The sequence below is a fragment of the Sander lucioperca genome, chromosome 10 (assembly GCF_008315115.2).
Source record: "Sander lucioperca isolate FBNREF2018 chromosome 10, SLUC_FBN_1.2, whole genome shotgun sequence".
NCBI lineage: Eukaryota > Metazoa > Chordata > Actinopteri > Perciformes > Percidae > Sander > Sander lucioperca.
The window spans coordinates 4,586,724-4,604,705 of NC_050182.1; the positions used below are offsets into that span (position 1 = coordinate 4,586,724).

The following is a 17,982-nucleotide window of genomic DNA, read 5'->3' on the forward strand; positions in this document are numbered from 1 at the left end:
ACATTTGAGGACGTCATCTTGGGCTTTTTGGGAAACACTGATCCCCATTTCAACATTTTCTGACGTTTTATTGACGTATATATAATCGACCGATTGATCAATAAAAATGACTAACATTAATAATGAAAATGATCGTTATAGCTGCAGCCCTAATGGACAGACCTTTGGTTACGTTCAAGTTAAGAAGTATCCGCAAATCTGCTTTTAATCTGTGTAACGTCCACTGTTTAATACATGGGTACATCTAACGTCCACTGTTTAATACATGGGTACATCAGTTTATTTGATTAGGCTCAACTTTGCAAGCATGCATCTTAAAATGTATCATTAGGTTGAACAGTCCTATAATCAATAGCACCTTTCGGAAGCCCACACTCTTCAGGTGTTGTTGGCGTTTCTTTAGAGGAGCTGATTTCTAACATTTTAGGCTCTCCTTTGGGGTTGAAGTGCATTATCAAAAGGCATTATTTTGTCCACTCCACTTACGTTTGAATACACAAGTCAGCGTTGATCTAAAAAAAAGAGCTTCACCTCAAATAAAAGTGAAGAATGACAGAATGAACTTCACTCGCGGGGTTGTGTGTATCTGTTCGCCTTGTGTTTGCGTCTATACACGACGACCCTGTGTACAACATCATCGCTGTGCCTGTGAGCATCTTTCTGAGGTCACAGGTCTGTAATCGACCCCCGGGTCTCGCCACAGAGCGCCAGCACATTTCCATATCCATCATCGGTGACCTTTGACCTCCTGCGACGTGCTGCTAGAAAAAACCTGAGGGGCTGGTCGTCGGTCGCAGCAGAGAAACCTCCTGCTGTTTGCTCTTCCGTCTTACATTTGATTTGAAGGCTTCAGAAGTGGAGTCATTTAATAGGAAACCTTTTTATTTAGCCTACAAGAACACGCATGCTGAGAACAAGGTTGGGTTTTCAGACTGTGCCTGTTAACAAATTACAAATAGAAGAGGATATAAAAGCTTGTAAATGTTCAGGAGTTTCTCCGTGTGGATTTGGTGGCGAGGTGTGCAGCATGCCGACCTCACAATCCCAACAAACCAAATGTTTTTGGCTGATGCACCGAACACTATTTGTTAGTATGGCTCTGTCTATATCAGGGGTCAGCAAAGTGGCTATGTGTAACTTTCACTTTGTGTTGATTCTAGCGGTCGCTTCGGACACAAGCGCTAGTGTGTTTACCACGCCTGCTGTCGTAAAGGTCTTTTCTTTACGCTGCTGTATTGCCCACTGTGTAACTGAGTTAGCGTTATGGGGAGGTCATACAGTTGCGATGAATGTTTCTCAGACAGAAAACCATTCATTTACAATAAAAGAATAAGTTACAGATGCATCGTTGCATTTCAAGTGTTGCATACGGTAACTTAGCTATGTCTTGTGAGATAAACCGGGCATCACTGTCACTGTGTCACGAGCCAAGCATTAAGAGATTGTTGTAGCAACCAACGTAATAACTTAACTTGAACTTGAGCACTTCTGTTCCATCTTTGTTGGGAGTCGCACATGTGCAGTAGCTAAGTAAGGACTACTAGCCAGTCAGAAGCAGAGTATGAGGGCGTGCCCTGACAGTACCTAGTTAAGGACTACTAGCCATTCAGAAGCAGAGTATGAGGGCGTGCCCTGACAGTACCTAGTTAAGGACTACTAGCCAGTCAGAAGCAGAGTATGAGGGCGTGCCCTGACAGTAGCTAGGTAAGGACTACTAGCCAGTCAGAAGCAGAGTATGAGGGCGTGCCCTGACAGTACCTAGGTAAGGACTACTAGCCAGTCAGAAGCAGAGTATGAGGGCGTGCCCTGACAGTACCTAGGTAAGGACTACTAGCCAGTCAGAAGCAGAGTATGAGGGCGTGTCCTGCTAGCAGCTAGGTGAGCATTATAACGTGTGTTCCAAAGTGACCACGTTTGTCTCTGAAGTAAAGGCTGGACTACAATAGAGCTGTTTGGAGCAGTTTGTGAACAGTGTTTTCTGTTGGAGATGGTAAGTCCCTTTGGGGACTTTGTCACCTTTGTAAACCTATAACGTGCACAAAAAAGATATATAACACAATAAAGGAAAGGGAAAAAGCCAAAAAAGCATAATATGAGCTCTTTAAGTTTACTGTCAGCACAGCAGGACAGTCTTGTGTCTTTGAGTTTTTTTATTTGCATAGCAGTAACTCGTGATAAATATGTATTTAAGTTAATATCACCTTGACTCATTTCATTTCAACAAAAGAAATGTTTTTTTTCCCTCAAACTTTCCTCTCTGTCCGTTTCCTTCCAGGAGAGGTGAAGATGGTGGACCGGCTTGCGAACAGCGAGGCCAACTCCAAGCGGATCGGCGTGGTGGAGGGCTGCTTCGGCGCGGCGGGCCAGCCGCTCGCCATCCCCGGCCGCGTGCTGATTGGCGAGGGCGTCCTCACCAAACTCTGCCGCAAGAAGCCCAAGGCGCGGCAGTTCTTCCTCTTCAACGACATCCTGGTCTACGGCAACATCGTCATCCAGAAGAAGAAGTACAACAAGCAGCACATCATCCCGCTGGAGAGCGTCACCATCGACACGGTGCCGGACGAGGGCGACCTGCACAACGGCTGGCTCATCAAGACGCCCACCAAGTCCTTCGCCGTGTACGCCGCCACCGCCACCGAGAAGTCCGAGTGGATGAACCACATCGGGAAGTGCGTGGGCGACCTGCTGCAGAAGAGCGGCAAGGCCCCGACGGGCGAGCACGCCGCCGTGTGGGTGCCCGACTCGGAGGCGACGGTGTGCATGCGCTGCCAGAAGGTGAAGTTCACGCCAGTCAGCCGCCGCCACCACTGCAGGAAGTGCGGCTACGTGGTGTGCGGGCCGTGCTCGGAGAAGAAGCACCTGCTGCCCAGCCAGTCGTCCAAACCGGTCCGCGTCTGCGAGTACTGCTACGTGCAGCTGACGTCGGGCGGCCTGGCACAGCGCTCGGACTCCATCAGCCGGCTCGGGTCAAAGTTCAACAACCTGTCGGACGACGACGACGACGACGACAGCAGCGACTGAGGAACAAACCACCCCCACCCCCCCAACCCCCCAACCCCACCACGGCGAAGAGGAAATACTTCCTTTCTTTTGTTTTCTTTCTCCTCCCAGATCATCGGATCATGCTCCGTCTCCGAGGATTAATATTTTAATTCACTTCAAACCAAAATATTTTTTAGTTTTTTTCCCCTCTAATTCCAGCATGGATACGTATTTTCCTGAGAACCGCGATTCAGACAATGAAATGTGGAATTACCCAGGCGACCGGCAGAGCTCTGGGAGACAGACTGACTCTTCATCGCTCCCACTCCGCTCCGTCCCGCCCGTCTCTCTTTGGACTCTTGATTGATTAGGCTGCGATCGGTCACTACAGAACACAATGGTGCTAATGAGAAACACCCTCCCCCCTTCTCTCTCTCCTCTTAAGTTAATTTCGTCTAAGAGGCTTCTTTTTTCACTCTATTTTTCTCAGTTTTTATTTCGTTGAACTAAACAAGGTGATTGCTTGTCATTTCTGCAGGGAAAGCTAATGTTTTGGGCTCTAACCTTTATCTCCTCTGTCCTTCAGGTATGACACCAAACAGGAGTTTTTTTGTACTACATAGTTTGGTATTTTTCTTCCCTATTTTGTAAATTTGTCTCATGCAAAAATGTCAAGATCCCCTTTTTGATTATAAATAACATGTAGATATTACTCTAAACCCAGAGCTAATATAGTTGCTTCTGACAAATCAGCTGAAGTTTCTCACAGTGAGTTTTTCTCACTGCCCAAAAAACTAACTCTACCTTTTGTCTATGACGTCACTTAGTGCCTTGTAGAAACTTCAGCTCAGCTTTCAGTAAGAAAAAAGGGATTTGTTAATGTATCCAGGCTGCAAAAAAACAACAGGGACTTCATGAAACACATTACACAGGATGGAGGTGTTTGGTTTTGTGTGCGTGTGCTGCTGCTGCAAACAGAAGAGCAGGGAGATCAGCAACCAGCCGACAGACGGGAAGAGTTCATTTGGGACTTCTGCCAGACGATTGGAAAGACACTCGCACTAACCCGTCAACCACTGACTCTTAAATTAGTTTGAGGCTATGTTCACACTTGGCGTCTTTTTTGACAAGAAAAAGTTGACTACGGTGCATTTGTAGTGAAAAAAGAAGAAGCTGGCAGCGTTTTTATTCCAAAAAGCAGCCGAGAGCGTCTTTTGTTGCTATAACAACAGCTACTGCTACGGTATCCTAGAGCGCTATGTGGAGCGGTGCTAACGTTAGCTAAAACAAAGTGGTGGAGCGAGCTAGAGAAAGAACAGAGAGAGAGAGGTGCTAACGTTAGCTAAAACAAAGTGGTGGAGCGAGCTAGAGAAAGAACAGAGAGAGAGAGGTGCTAACGTTAGCTAAAACAAAGTGGTGGAGCGAGCTAGAGAAAGAACAGAGAGAGAGAGAGGTGCTAACGTTAGCTAAAACAAAGTGGTGGAGCGAGCTAGAGAAAGAACAGAGAGAGAGAGGTGCTAACGTTAGCTAAAACAAAGTGGTGGAGCGAGCTAGAGAAGAACAGAGAGAGAGCGCGGTGCTCCGTGTACAGGGACAAGGAGCACCCCCGTCATACCGTATCACTCGCTGTGCTCTGACTCCATTTTTTCTTGTTGTTATGGAAACAACAGGTCTGGCTACTCCGCTTGTCATTGGTCGGCTGTCAAAAAAGCGCTTGGCTTAGGGCGTTTTAAAAAAACTTTTTTGAACTTCAAAAAGACGCTCCGAGCTTCAAAAAAACAAGTCGGTGGTGGCGTTTTAAAAAAGCGCTCAGAGCACGGTTTACTCCACAGGATTATGTTGTAAAAACAGACGCTGGCAGCTTTAAAAAAAAGACGCCAAGTGTGAACACAGCCTGAGTTGTTAAATAGTCAGGCTGTGGGTTTCAGATTGAGTTTTTATTTTTTCACTACGTTAATTTAACAACCCGTAATCTGGAGTTTCCCAAAACCTAGACCTGGTTCTCCTTCCTGTTCCTTGTGTTCATTTTACGTACCAGAATGTTTTCGTATGTAAAAATATCTCATCGTCATTATTTTTGTAGTGATGTTTGGCAGCCGAGTGCAGTGCAGTTCAGTCGGTAAACATTTCTGAGCAATTCTGTCTCCTCTCTGCATGATTCTGTGTTTAATACCAATGTACCCAAACGATAGTGGGACATTCACTTACTGCACGTACTCTCCAACACTGTCCACAAAATCCACAAACAATTGCACAACAAGGCTTCATAAAACACTTCAGATATTCTGAATCAGGATTATTGTGTCTGCACGTTAAGTTCCTGTAGTGGAAGAGGCCTAAATGTTTAAAAAAGAGAAGAAGTTTCCTCCTATTCGTCTTTTACTTTTAATTTAATGTAATTAACAGAGCGTAGAGAGCAGCAGTTGATTTGTTTGGGCTTCTTTAAGGGTCATTTTGTCGTCCCCCAACAGTATGGAACATATTTTCCATTCGTTGATGACTAATGTGAATACACATCTTTGAAATTGGTCCAGTTTGGAGCAACAACCTTGTAACCAGCAGTCGTGAGCCGGGAGGCAATTTTAACCCTTCAGGGCAAATGTTCACCGTCAATTAGCGTCTACTAAAAGTTCTGTTGTTGCCACTGACAGGCTCAGATTATTATTCTGAGTGTCTGACAACATTATGGAAAGGATCCCTACAGAGATAGAGCTATTTTTTTCCCCCTTTATTTCAGAGTGACAGTGGATAGACAGGAAAGGTGGAGGAGATGGGGGATGACACGCAGCAAAGGGCCGCGGGTCGGATTCGAACCCAGGCCGCTGCCTACATGGGGCGCACGCTCTTACTGGGTGAGCTAGAGGTCGCCCCTGAGATAGACCTTTCTGTTAAAGAGGAAGATCCTTTTTGTTTAACTTGAAACTGCCCCGAAATCACCATCACCAAACCCACCAGACTCCATGTAAATAATCAGCACTTTTAGCGTGTATAGAGCCAGCATATTTTCACATGTAAATGGGTGAATTAAGAGTTTATTTCAACCAAACCAGAGTGGTGATTGTTGGAACAGTGGAAAGACGAATCAAGACGGCTTTTGATAGTTTTATTTTGTTTCTGCCGACTTTGAATGAAGTGTGTTTTATGATGATAAAATTACTGATTATTTAAATGGAGTCTGGTGGGTGTGGCGACAGCGATTTGCGAGGGGTTTCGTGTTAAACAAAAAGGATCTTACTCCTTAACAAAAAGGTCTATCTCTGTAGGATCCTTTCTATAATGTTGTCAGACACTTAGAATAATAATCTGAGTCTGTCAGCAGCAAAAACAGAACTTTTAGTGGACGGGAATTGCTCTTTAACGTTACACTGCAGCTTGTTTTGACGCTGCCGACTGCAGTGGTCTGCTTTAATACTGGACCAATTTCAAAAGTTGTTGTTCCCATCAGTCACATCGACCCAAAAACATGGGGAACAATACTCGGTTGATGCATCCAGTGTATGAAATAAAATGTGATCATCAGTAATTGTAATCACGCTCTTGTCTTGCATCATAGTCTGTGTAATTCCTCCTTGTTCAGTAGTTGAGGTGGTTTGCTTTTACTGGAAAGAAACAAGTCAGCGCGTGCGTCGTCGTCCTGTCGGTGACTCCTCCACCCGCTGCTCTGAGGTCAGAGGACCACGCCGTGTCACAAAACAAACGTACCCCCTGTCTGAACCCTCGCAGGAGCTTTCTCTCCACAGTCTCTGCCAAAAACACGCCTACATGGCCGTCCTTCGCTTCCTATTTTGCTGCACTAGAACTTTCTTTTTACTTTCCACAGTTAGCGTGTGACCACAATCATGTGATAAGTGACTGAACCAGGAACTGAAAAAGCGGCTTTGGGTGAATTATGGTGAACTACTTCAGGTTCAGTTGCTCTCACAGATCAGATTCAGCCAGAGTTTCTCTTCCCGGTGACCCCGTGAAGAGTTTCATTCCTTTTTTTAAAGGCCTAAATCTTTCAACTGTGTGATTACAGTCTTAAAAGTTGGATAATTGGAGCCAAAACCTTTTTAATAAATGATTAATTTAGTCTGAAGTTGTTGTATTTATGTGCAATTAATTAATCTACTTTCTTTCCAGAAAGAGATTTTAATCTTTAAACACCCACCCTTTTTTTTTTGGAGGGGGATATATTTGCTTATTTGGCATACCCAAAGGAACAGAAAACGCTGAGGCTAAAATGCATGATGCTGTATTTGAAAGATAACCTCTTCTAGTGTCTAGGGATGTAATGATTAGCTCCTCACCGACAAAAATAACTTTGACCGATTAATACAATCTGTTGAGGAGTTAAAAATAATATTATTGAAGCAAAAAGTGCTAATTTTTCACACTAGTTGCGTTTTAGGTTCACACTTGGCGTCTTTTTTGACAAGAAAAAGTTGACCAGGGCGCTTTTCTAGTGAAAAAAAGAAGCTGGCAGCATTTTTATTCCAAAAAGCAGCCGAAAGCATCTTGTTGCTATAACAACAGCTACTGCTACAGTATCCTAGCTAAAGCGTTATGTGGAGAGGTGCTAACGTTACATACAACAAAGTGGTGGAGCGAGCTAGAGAAGGAACAGAGAGAGAGGAGTTAACGTTAGATAGAACAAAGCGAGTTCCTGTACAGGTCATACCGTATCACTCGCTTTACTCCGACTCCATTTTTTTTCTTGTTGTTATGGAAACGACAGGTCCAGCTACTCCGCTTGTCATTGGTCGGCTGCCAAAAAGTTGAACTTTTTTCAACTTCAAAAAGACGCTCCGAGCTGTAGAAAAAAAGCCAGCGTTGGCGTTTAAAACAGCGCTCAGGACTTTTTTGAAAACACGGTTTACTCCACAAGATTATAATGTAAAAGACGCTGGCAGGTTTAAAAAAAAAAAAAAAAACGGCAAATATGAACACAGCCTTAAGCCTGTTTTATGGTTCTGCGGAGGCTCCACGCAGAGCTTTCTCCGTAGCCGTCATATAGTGAGAGAAACAGAGTGTCTCCCCTGTTCTTTCTGACCACGGTGGAAAATCTGTAGCAGGAGAAGTTAACCCTCTCCTTGATTTCATGTTGTTTACGGAGAAGGAGAACCAGGACATGAGTCGGGGGGGAAATGCAACGCTACCAAGACACGGCCGAGCGACGTGCGTCACTGCGACGTGTAGTTAAATTTTTCGAGAGGTGCACGTCAGGCTACGGCGTAGAAGCAGAGGGGTCTGCGGGGGTACGCCGTTGATTCGACGCAGAAGCATAAAACGGCCTTTAGGCTTGTTTTCATAAAAAAAGTGACTCAAACAGATTAATCAATTATCAAAATAGTTGCCAATTAGTTTAATAGTTGAAAACTAATCACTTCATCTTTGCAGCTTTACCTGAGATCAGACAGGGGAACAGACACGTTGCATTTAGGAGTCACTTCTACGAGCGTCTCCAGATGTTCATCTACATTTTTGACTGTAAGCAGTCCGAGCGTCATCTTTCTACGCAGGCGCTTACTTGCGTGGTTTCGACGGGGGTGATGGCGGTAAGCAAACGCCTCGTATGAACTGCAACTCAAAGCTGCAGAACAGGGAGAAGAAAGGGATCCTTTTCTTTGTATGTCTTTTTGATTTTTTTACACATTTAAAGTTCAGAGTTTTATGTCGCCGCAGCAAAAGCGTAGGGCTGTCCTTGACTTAAGAAATTCTCAGTGTGATTTTGCCGACTAATAGATGTTGGTTGATGGTTGATGGTTGATTTAAAGCTATAGTGCGTAGTTTCTGTCGCCCCCCGTGAGGAATTCTAAGTAATGACAACAAAACTGTCGCCGTGTTCACATGATACAAGCCTTCTGTGATCTCGCAGCATTCCCCCCCCCCCTCCTCCACGCTGTTGCTAGTAGCCAAGGAGGACACGGAGGATTATAAAAACATGACGGACTCTTCAGAAGAGGTCATTATCTTCACTCGAGTTTCTGCGCGGGAAAGTCACCGGACGCCATAATCTTCTGAAAATAGTCATACTGAGAAATCCAGAGAGAGTTGTGGGGAGCTGATAGTCTTAGGCTTTGTAGCAACTCATTGAAGCAACGTTAATTAATATCAAAAAGTTACGCACTAAAGCTTTAATCGACAGATCTGTAAAAACTTTCTGAAAGACTCACGCAAAAGTTCCTCTTTAAATCTGGTATTCACTAGAGATGCCCTCATAAGTTTCTTGGAAAAAACTCAATAAAAGTATAAAGAAATGACTAATGGACAGTCGCAATCTTAGTCGACTACTGCCGATGAGTTGACTAATGGACTAAAAAGTGGGCGGCCCTACCTTAGTGGTTAGAAAAGTGAACATGCTGATGATCACTAACCAGCTGTCCTTATACTCGCTGTGGCTGATACGGAGGACTTGGGCCTCCGGTTTGCTGTGGGTTGCACTTAACAAAGTTGGCACATTGACTTTGATCCAGGTTGAGTTATGACTTCTTCATACCGTCACATCCACAGAGAAAATGAATTAAAAATGAATAAAATGTTTTAATCCTGGTTGATTTTTTTGATTTTTCTTGTTAGGGTGTGTTTGTTTGTACAGTTCTGATCAGTTCTGAAATGACGCTGTTACAAGTCTGTCTGTGCTCAGTCTCCTCTCTCCTCTCCTCTTTTTCCTCTTCTCGTCCGTCACATCTCAGCAGCATCTGCAGCTTGTTCACTCTCACCCGAGCAGCAGGGCAGACACTCTGTAACTAGGGCGGTTTCATGTTTTACACGCAGCTCTGTTTTATAGTCCTTTAGGATCCTCATTCGTTTTATTAGTGATGTGATTAAACGCAAAATCGTCCAGTTAAATCAGAGGAAGTTGTTGACGGTCATGTGTGTGCCCCCTTGTCTCTGGTGCTGATGGGTTTACCATTTGGATTACGTTTTCGATTCTGTATCAATTACGTTAGGGAAATTTCAGTTACTATATCAATTTAGCGCAGATATAAAAGATTCTCAGAGAACTTATGATGTAAATTGTACAAGCGAGAAGCGACCCTCAAATAAGTTTTATAACGCACCAAGTTCATGTTAACGTTACGGCTGCAACTAACGATCATTTTCAGTCGATTGATCTGTGGAGTATGTTCCCGATTCTCTAAAATGGTGAAAAATGTGGATCAGTGTTTCCCAAAAAGCCCAAGATGACGTCCTCAAATGTCTCGTTGTGTCCTCAACTCAAAGATATTCAGATTACTGTCACAGAGGAGAGAAGAAACTAGAACAATATTCACATTTAACAAGCTGACATCAGAGAAGTTTGACTCTTAATTCATAAAATAATGACTCAAACTGATTAATCGATTAATTTAATAGTTGACAACTAATCAGTTAATCGTTGCAGCTCTAGTTTACATTAAGAATAAACTCCCAAAAAGTTTTGTTTAAAAGTACTTTTTACGTGACAGGAAAAGCATTTTTAAAAGATTAAAGATAAAAGATGTGGGGATTTTATTAATCGATATCAGATCACTCAAACAAAGATCTTTAACCCGTCTCCATCTGCCACCCCGTCTGTATTTTAATGCCCTGTTTCCTTCAGACAGGTTCAGCAACAACAGCTGATTTTTCCACAGGCTGGGCGGCTTGAACTCTGATTCAGTGTGTTTACATGAACTGAAGTAACCCGCTTACAGTCGACTGCAGTCTGCAGTGAGCTGATCTGTTAAACGTCAAGTAAGACGAACCGGATTAGGTAACCAGGGGTACATCTCGTGTCGCTTATGTGATAGCTCCTCGCCTCCTCGGCAGGTTTGGGTACCGTTTGGATTTTTACGATTCTGATGCCGAACTGGTACTTTTAAAACGATTCAGATTCCTAAACCAATTCTTGAAAAACAAACATTTGTTGTCGATGTCGGAAGCCGTGGCTGTGAAATACAGCCACTCTTTCGACCGCTTCGCTTTAGGCATTTTAAATGCACTAAAAGCTAGCTAGCTAGCGATAGACTAGCAGAGCAACTGTAATGTGTTTACTAGTGGTCACGTGCAGTGAGTGGTTAATATGCTTTTACGTCCGTTTTGGTGAGCCCAGAGGGAAAATAAGGCATTTTAAAAGTAGCCTACATTTACGGTGGCTAGCTAACGGTAGACTACAGAGAAAGTGTGATATCCGTTTCGGAGCGACAGAGGGAAAATATTTCAGCACGTTCCATAGTGGAACCGGGTTTCGGTACCCAACCCTACTCCTCGGCTGAACCGGAAGTTGTTCTGTCCCTCCTCGGTGAAGGCCGTCTCAAAGCTCTTATTTCCGCCCTGAGGAGCGAGGAGCGAGCATCGAGGAGCTATAGGCGAGGAGACATGAGAGCTGCCTTCCTGGAAGCCGTGCAGCTGAAGGAGTTGCTAACTGCCCAAACAGCTGACGAATTAATGTGATGCTTTAGAGGAAAAGACGTCTCATCACTCAAACACATTTGCTCATTGCTTCTCTCTGATTATTTCCTCGCGTCTCTCCCGTGCCTCCTCGGTGGGAGGGACTAAGACGCAAGAGGAAGGGAGGCAGGTGGAGGAGTCAGGGAGGCAATTTAAGGGCTATAAGATGCAGCACAGGTTTCTAATCTGCTTTTCACAAGTACCCATGTGCAGGACAAAGACTGCAAGTCAATAATGGTGCATTTACATGCACAGCAGTAACTGGGTTCTGCCAGTTCTCCCCGTATTTATGATCGGGGAAGAATGGGAGAATTACGGGACTAACTCCACCTCCGGTACAGTTGGTGGCGCTCTGTCAGTGTACAACTGGTGGGATTAAGGCTTTTTCTTCCGGTTGACCTTTGTCAAAATCACAACTTTGAAAGCAAGGGAAGAAAAAATAAATTAAAAAAAAACGTTTCTCCTCGTCTGTCCAGAAATGAATATTCTTGGTTGTACTTGCCATTGCGAAGTCCTCCGTTGGTTTAAAGGTTTAAAGATTTAAAGCTTGTGTTGCTGTTGTGTTTGGCGCCGTTGCTTCCAACTGCTCTCTTCTATTTCCGGTTTAAAAAAACACTGCACTGAATCTGCAGACGCAGATTTATGCCGATTGTCTGCAGATTTTAAACAAATTCAAATAAAACTGTGAATGTTAACACATCTCCAACTTGAGCAGAAAAACTGCAGATTTTCTTTCCGGATCGCCGCTGAAAAGCATAAAAAGAGTCGGCAGATTGTGTTTGGGTGTGTTAGGACCTACGGAGCATGTGCAGACGTGCAACCCGAGCTTACCTCAGCGAAGGTGTATTCATGCACGAATACCCCCCCGGTTACTAAAAGAGTTATCTAGTTTATTTATACAAGGACAAGTATGCATACACCTACGCCACACACCACAGCATTTATAGCCTAAGCTAATTTGCAATGCACGTCCCTAGATGGGCCTTTTTTTTTCTCCTGTTAACAGAGGTATGAGAACTCAGATTTTAGCCGGGGTACTGCCTTAACCCGAATATGCCAGTTCACCTCCTGGGCACTGCCAGGTGCTCTTGAGCAAGGCACCGTACCCCCCCCCCAACCGCTCAGGGCGCTGGTCCAGCACTGGCAGCCCACTCACTCTGACATCTCTCCATTTGTGCATGAATAGGTCCTGAGCATGTGTGTGTGTGTATTTCAGGCCTGTGTGTAGTGATTTCTACACAGAGTGTAAATTGTAATTTCCCCACTGGGGATCAATAAACAGTATAAATTATTATTAAATTATTATATAATCAAGTTTTTAAATTGCATGTAAACGCACTGAATCAAGTCAAGTCAATTTTATCATAGCACAATATTCTACAAGAAAGTCCATGTGGTGTTTTATAATCCATACGGCATACGACCCTCTTTCCTTTGACCCTCGCATCCCATAAGAAAAAACAGTAACACTTTACTTGAAGGTAACTACATAGTTAGTGACATGACGCTGTCATGAACACGTGACACTGTCATGAACACGTGGCACTGTGTGTCTTAGATACCTTCAAGTAAAGTGGAACCGAAAAAAAACTCTTAAAACTTTAACGGGGTAGTCTGCAAATTGCGAAAGTGTAAATAAGTTGTTTTTCTCCAGCTGAACATGTGACTGTTTGTTAAATTCAGACACGTTGAAGCTCTGTCCTCACACTGTGACTCCGAAACACACACATAAAAACACATTAAACACATAAAATGAAAGCTGCAGATCCTGAGATGTGTTGAGGAAACGATGTAACGAGGAGACCGGCTGTTAACAGCTGAAAGAAAGATCATTGTGGGGGTTTTACTATAATTTAGTTTTTCTGTTTGTGTGAGCCGCTCACACCTGTCTCATGGATCTAATGTTCTCTCTGTTGCTTTTTGACGATGCCATTGTCGGTGGTGTTGTTTTTTTAGTTTCATTTTATTTCTTTTTAAAAAGCTTCTAAAAAAAAAAAAAAAAATCAAAGGGCTTCAATCAGAATGTAACCCAGCATATCATTGTTTAATTCTAATTCCTTCAGAAATCTTTAAGTATGTATTATATATAAATAATTATTTGCTTAAAGCCGGACTGTTGTCTTCATTCAGCTCGTCTCGAGAAGAAAGATCGCTTAATTACTGGGTCTGTCCGAGGTAAAAAAAGGGAGTTTTTCCTCGCCACTGTCGCACCAAATGCTCGGTCTTATGGGAATTACTGGAATTGTTGGGGCTTTGTAAATTATAGAGTGTGGTCTAGACCTACTCTATCTGTAAATGTCTCGAAATAACTCCTGTTATGATTTGATACTATAAGAAAAATTGAATTGAATTGAACCCAATTTTGCTCAGATTTTGTCGGGATTCTTGCCATCCCTTTTTAACGTGCAGGGTAAAACTACTTGGTTTGGGAAAGATTGTGTGTGGGGTTATAAAATATACGTTTAAGTGGCACGCGGGGACAAGAACAAGACCTGAATCCTGATCTCCTGGGGTGAAAAACAAAATCCTGTCTTTGTTTGTTTGACCCGTCCGCGAATTTACGAATCCTAATATGGCCACGCCAATAGCAGCTCTTCAATAGCACCTCGAGTGGTTAAGGTTAGGATAACCGATTGGTCAGGGGATAGGACCTGTACAAATCGGGTTACGTTACCTTGCGTAAGCATGGACGCCTGGCCAATAGTAGGCCGGGTCTTGGCGTGGCCATAGTAGGATTTGTAAATTCGCGACCCATCCGCTATCCCAACCTGCCTCCCTTTGTGGAATTTGGCACTCCTTACTTCCTGCTATGCTCCCGTCATATCTACTACGGCCACTAGAGGGCGCCACCACTAAAAACATAAATATGAGTCGTAATTGCTGCTTAAACAAACAACCTATAGGAGCGTTTTTCGGGGGGAGGAGAGACAGTCTCGTTGGACCGAGACCAACACAAAATGTATCTGTGGTATCGAACATCTACCTTTTAAAAAATGGATTTTGATATAGTTTTTGTTTTATAATATCACAATCAGTTGCTTTATATAATAAACTTTATAGGAATCAGTCCGGCAGACTCAGTCATCTGAATTAGAGCATCAATATTAAAGAGAAATCCAAGAGATACTTTAAGGGACGTCTCGATGATGAATAAATTAGTATAGTGTTAAAATAATATTTAATAGTTAAAGTGCGAAACAGACTGAATTGCTTCTTCAAAACAAATCCCAATTCCCAAACCCATCATGAAGTATTTAATATTAATTGCATATTAATAATATATCAGGTACTTCTGACACAGCTGGAAGTTTCCACATCCATGCTACTGAAGTTGGCTCACGGGGGAAATTCTAAGCAGATGAAGTTACTTGGAAATGTTTAATTAATTAACTAAGAGAATATTGGCATCAAACGAAAATACAAAAACAAAATGTCACCTATTTTCTTTTAAAGCATTGCAAATGGGTCATTCTGCATGATGAGTACTTTTAGGTATATTATGTTACATATCAGAATCAGTTGTATTGGCCAGGTATACTTACATACACAAGGAATTTGACTTTGGTAGGTGTTAACTCTCTACATTCAACAAATAGACATGTAGTAGTAGACATTAAGTAGACAAATAGTAATATAGACACATAATGTACAATAGAGACAACAATATACAGTACATATAGGCACATGTCAACATAATATACAAATAAGACATAATATCAAGACAAGTACACATGGATATGCTAACTTTTGTACTTTCACTAAAGTAAAATACAGGATTCGGGACGTTTGCTTGTACCAGAGTATTTCTAAACTGTGGTATTACTACTTTTACTTAACTTAAAAAGATCTGAGTACTTTTCCACCACTGGTTGTCAGTCACTTAGAAATCGACTTGTCTTCACATTTACAGGTTACAGTAGGTGGCGATAGGAGAAGACTTTGGTGGCAGTTGGCGGGTTAAACCTAAACAAACTATCGTTTCTAGAAACACAAAAACTTCACAACGTATTAATTATATAAAACAAGCAAATGAAGAAACAGACTGCTGCAACAGTGACTTTAAAGAGAGAAACGAAGATTTTAGTGACACGTCGTCGTACACTCTGGAGCTAATGTTGATGCTAACATAACAGCGGCCGCAATCAACTCACCTGCCCCACCTGCTAACAGCTAGCTAATGCTAATTAGCTAGCTTAGCTACAACCACCACCTAGCTAGCCGGCAGGTATGAACCAAGACGAATCGGGACTTTGTCATATGGCTGCCGGATAAGACCTGCTCAGAGGGCCGCAGTGTCCTCAAGTTGGAAGCAACAAAACACCTTAAGGTAAAAGACGCCTATTAATGTTAACTCTTGATTTAGCTAGCATTAATGAGCAGTTTGTCGTTGATCATTGTCAAGTGGCCCAGCTAAATTGGGCCACTTTTTGGTAAATCGTTTGGGTAAATAATACAATACCATATATGCCTTTTCCATGTGTTTATATGATTAATAATGACTGTTTTTGATAATTCTGTGTTGAAATAATGTAATAAAATATAATTATTTAGGCCCTACAGTTCTTGAAACATCAGCTGTGCCAACTTTTTTTTTGCATGAGCAGTTTAAGGTAAAATGGGCCAGTCAAACTGCAAAGGAAAATAGTAATTTATCATCAATTTTAATTTTAAAACACAGTTGCTTATACAGCCACATAACATTTAAACTGCATTAAACAAACACATTAATGTGCCATTAAAAAAAAAAACATTTTGGGTGCAAACCCACATATTGAAGTGTACAATTTAAAAAAAGGCCATTTTGGAACAGCATAGATCAGTGAACTGATGTCAGTGGTTCAAACACAGTCGTTGCCAGTGAAACCATCGTCATCACAGACACCATTCTCTTCACCACAGCTCTCATGAAACCAGGCAGAACATGGATCACATTTTACCCTGCTCAGTAGCCTTATGGTCAGTTGGGTCACCATAGTGGGTGTTGCAGACTTTTCAAGGTGATTTGCTTCTCTTGCCCTGCTTTTTTCCCCTCCCTGTATTCATCTAAGGCCCCCTTCATCCTCTCCTCTTTCCACAGATTGTAGTTGTTTGGCCTTCCTTTCCCTCCCTGTTTTATCTTTGTATCCTTTCCTCTCTGGTCCTTGCTCCTCCTCTCTTTTCTCTCTTTCTGTCTCCTCTCATTTCCTCTGCATTCCTTTCTCCTCACCTGTTCTCTCACTTCCTGTCTCCTCTGCTTGTCTCCTCTCTCATCCTTCCTCCTCCTCTCACTTCCTCTCTCTTTCCTTCTCCCTCTCTCCTCTCCTCTCGCTTCCTTCTCGTTTGCCATACTCACTGTAAATGAAATATCTACTACCATTATTACTGTTGGGGGGGGGTCATGGTGCGTGTGTGTGTGTGTGTGTGTGTGTGTGTGTGTGTACGCACGTACGTACACACACACACACACACACACACACACTCAAACACGTGTATGTGTGTTTGTGAGTGACACAGATGATGGCCCATTTTAGCTGAAACCATGTTGCCCATTTTACCTCAGTGGGTTAAGGCTGGGACCCCTAAACCTTAAATGGCCCATTTTACCTGATGGCCCATTTTACCTGAAATCACCCTACTACTAATTTATACTTTTAGCTCCAGTAGCCTACATTTATCTGACAGCTGTAACATAAGTTTCTTTGCAGATCGAAATTTTAAAAACTATAATGAGCAGCATATAAAATACAAGGTATTGTAATAAAGTATATAACTAAACCACCCAACAGTGCATAGCACAATTTGCTCAACTGCAGCCGGCGTTGTGCCGAAAATACTCTTTCATGTTTAGTAGACTTAACTGTTAAAGTGCTCATATTATGCTCATTTTCAGGTTCATAATTGTATTTAGAGGTTATACCAGAATAGGTTTATGTGGTTTAATTTTCAGAAAACACCATATTTTTGTTGTACTGCACATTGCTGCAGCTCCTCTTTTCACCCTGTGTTCAGGTCTCTGTTTTAGCTACAGAGTGAGACCTCTCACTTCTGATCCATCTTTGTTGGGAGTCGCACATGCGCAGTAAGTACTGCTAGCCAGTCAGAAGCAGAGTATGAGGGCGTGCCATGCTAGCAGCTAGGTGAGCATTATAACGTGTGTTCCAAAGTGACCACGTTTGTCTCTGAAGTAAAGGCTGGACTACAATAGAGCTGTTTGGAGCAGGTTGTGAACAGTGTTTTCTGTTGGAGATGGTAAGTCCCTTTGGGGTGGACTTTAGGCTTTTTCACGTTGTAAACCTATAATGTGCACAAAAAAGATGTATAAAAGCAAAATATGAGCACTTTAAATTTAGCCGTGAACAGGTGACTGTGAGCCGGGTACAGAGCACTGTGAGGTTAGGGTCTTTTCAGCGGCCGTTGCAGTTAAGTTTAGCCGACAATATGACTAGTTAAGATTAGAAAAATGAATTAAATCGAAATCGTACAATGGCAGACTTTGTGATATCAGCAAATTTCGTATCATTGTCCAAAGAATCAATATAATATCGTATCATGAAAAAACTTGTGATTTACACCCCTAATATTTACACTGTTGACTAAATGTGTATCTTACATGGGTTTTTCCTGGTT

General features: G+C 42.7%; 1 protein-coding gene and 1 long non-coding RNA gene across 2 annotated transcripts in view; one reads left to right on the forward strand and one right to left on the reverse strand.

Annotated features, from left to right (window-relative positions):
• plekhf2 (pleckstrin homology domain containing, family F (with FYVE domain) member 2) overlaps positions 1 to 3,755 on the forward strand; it is a 50,262-nt gene extending 46,507 nt beyond the window's left edge. The window contains exon 2 of the mRNA XM_031319465.2: positions 2,276 to 3,755. Within this exon, the coding sequence (XP_031175325.1) occupies positions 2,287 to 3,021 (735 nt within the window). The 5' untranslated portion in view covers positions 2,276 to 2,286 and the 3' untranslated portion in view covers positions 3,022 to 3,755. The remainder of the gene's footprint in view (positions 1 to 2,275) is intronic.
• Positions 3,193 to 16,919, reverse strand: LOC118496073. The gene is made up of 2 exons (XR_004898550.1): positions 16,645 to 16,919; positions 3,193 to 3,419 (listed from the first exon to the last, which is right to left on the reverse strand). It is a non-coding gene; the product is annotated as an uncharacterized LOC118496073 (long non-coding RNA).
• Between the last annotated feature and the right edge of the window lie 1,063 nt (positions 16,920 to 17,982).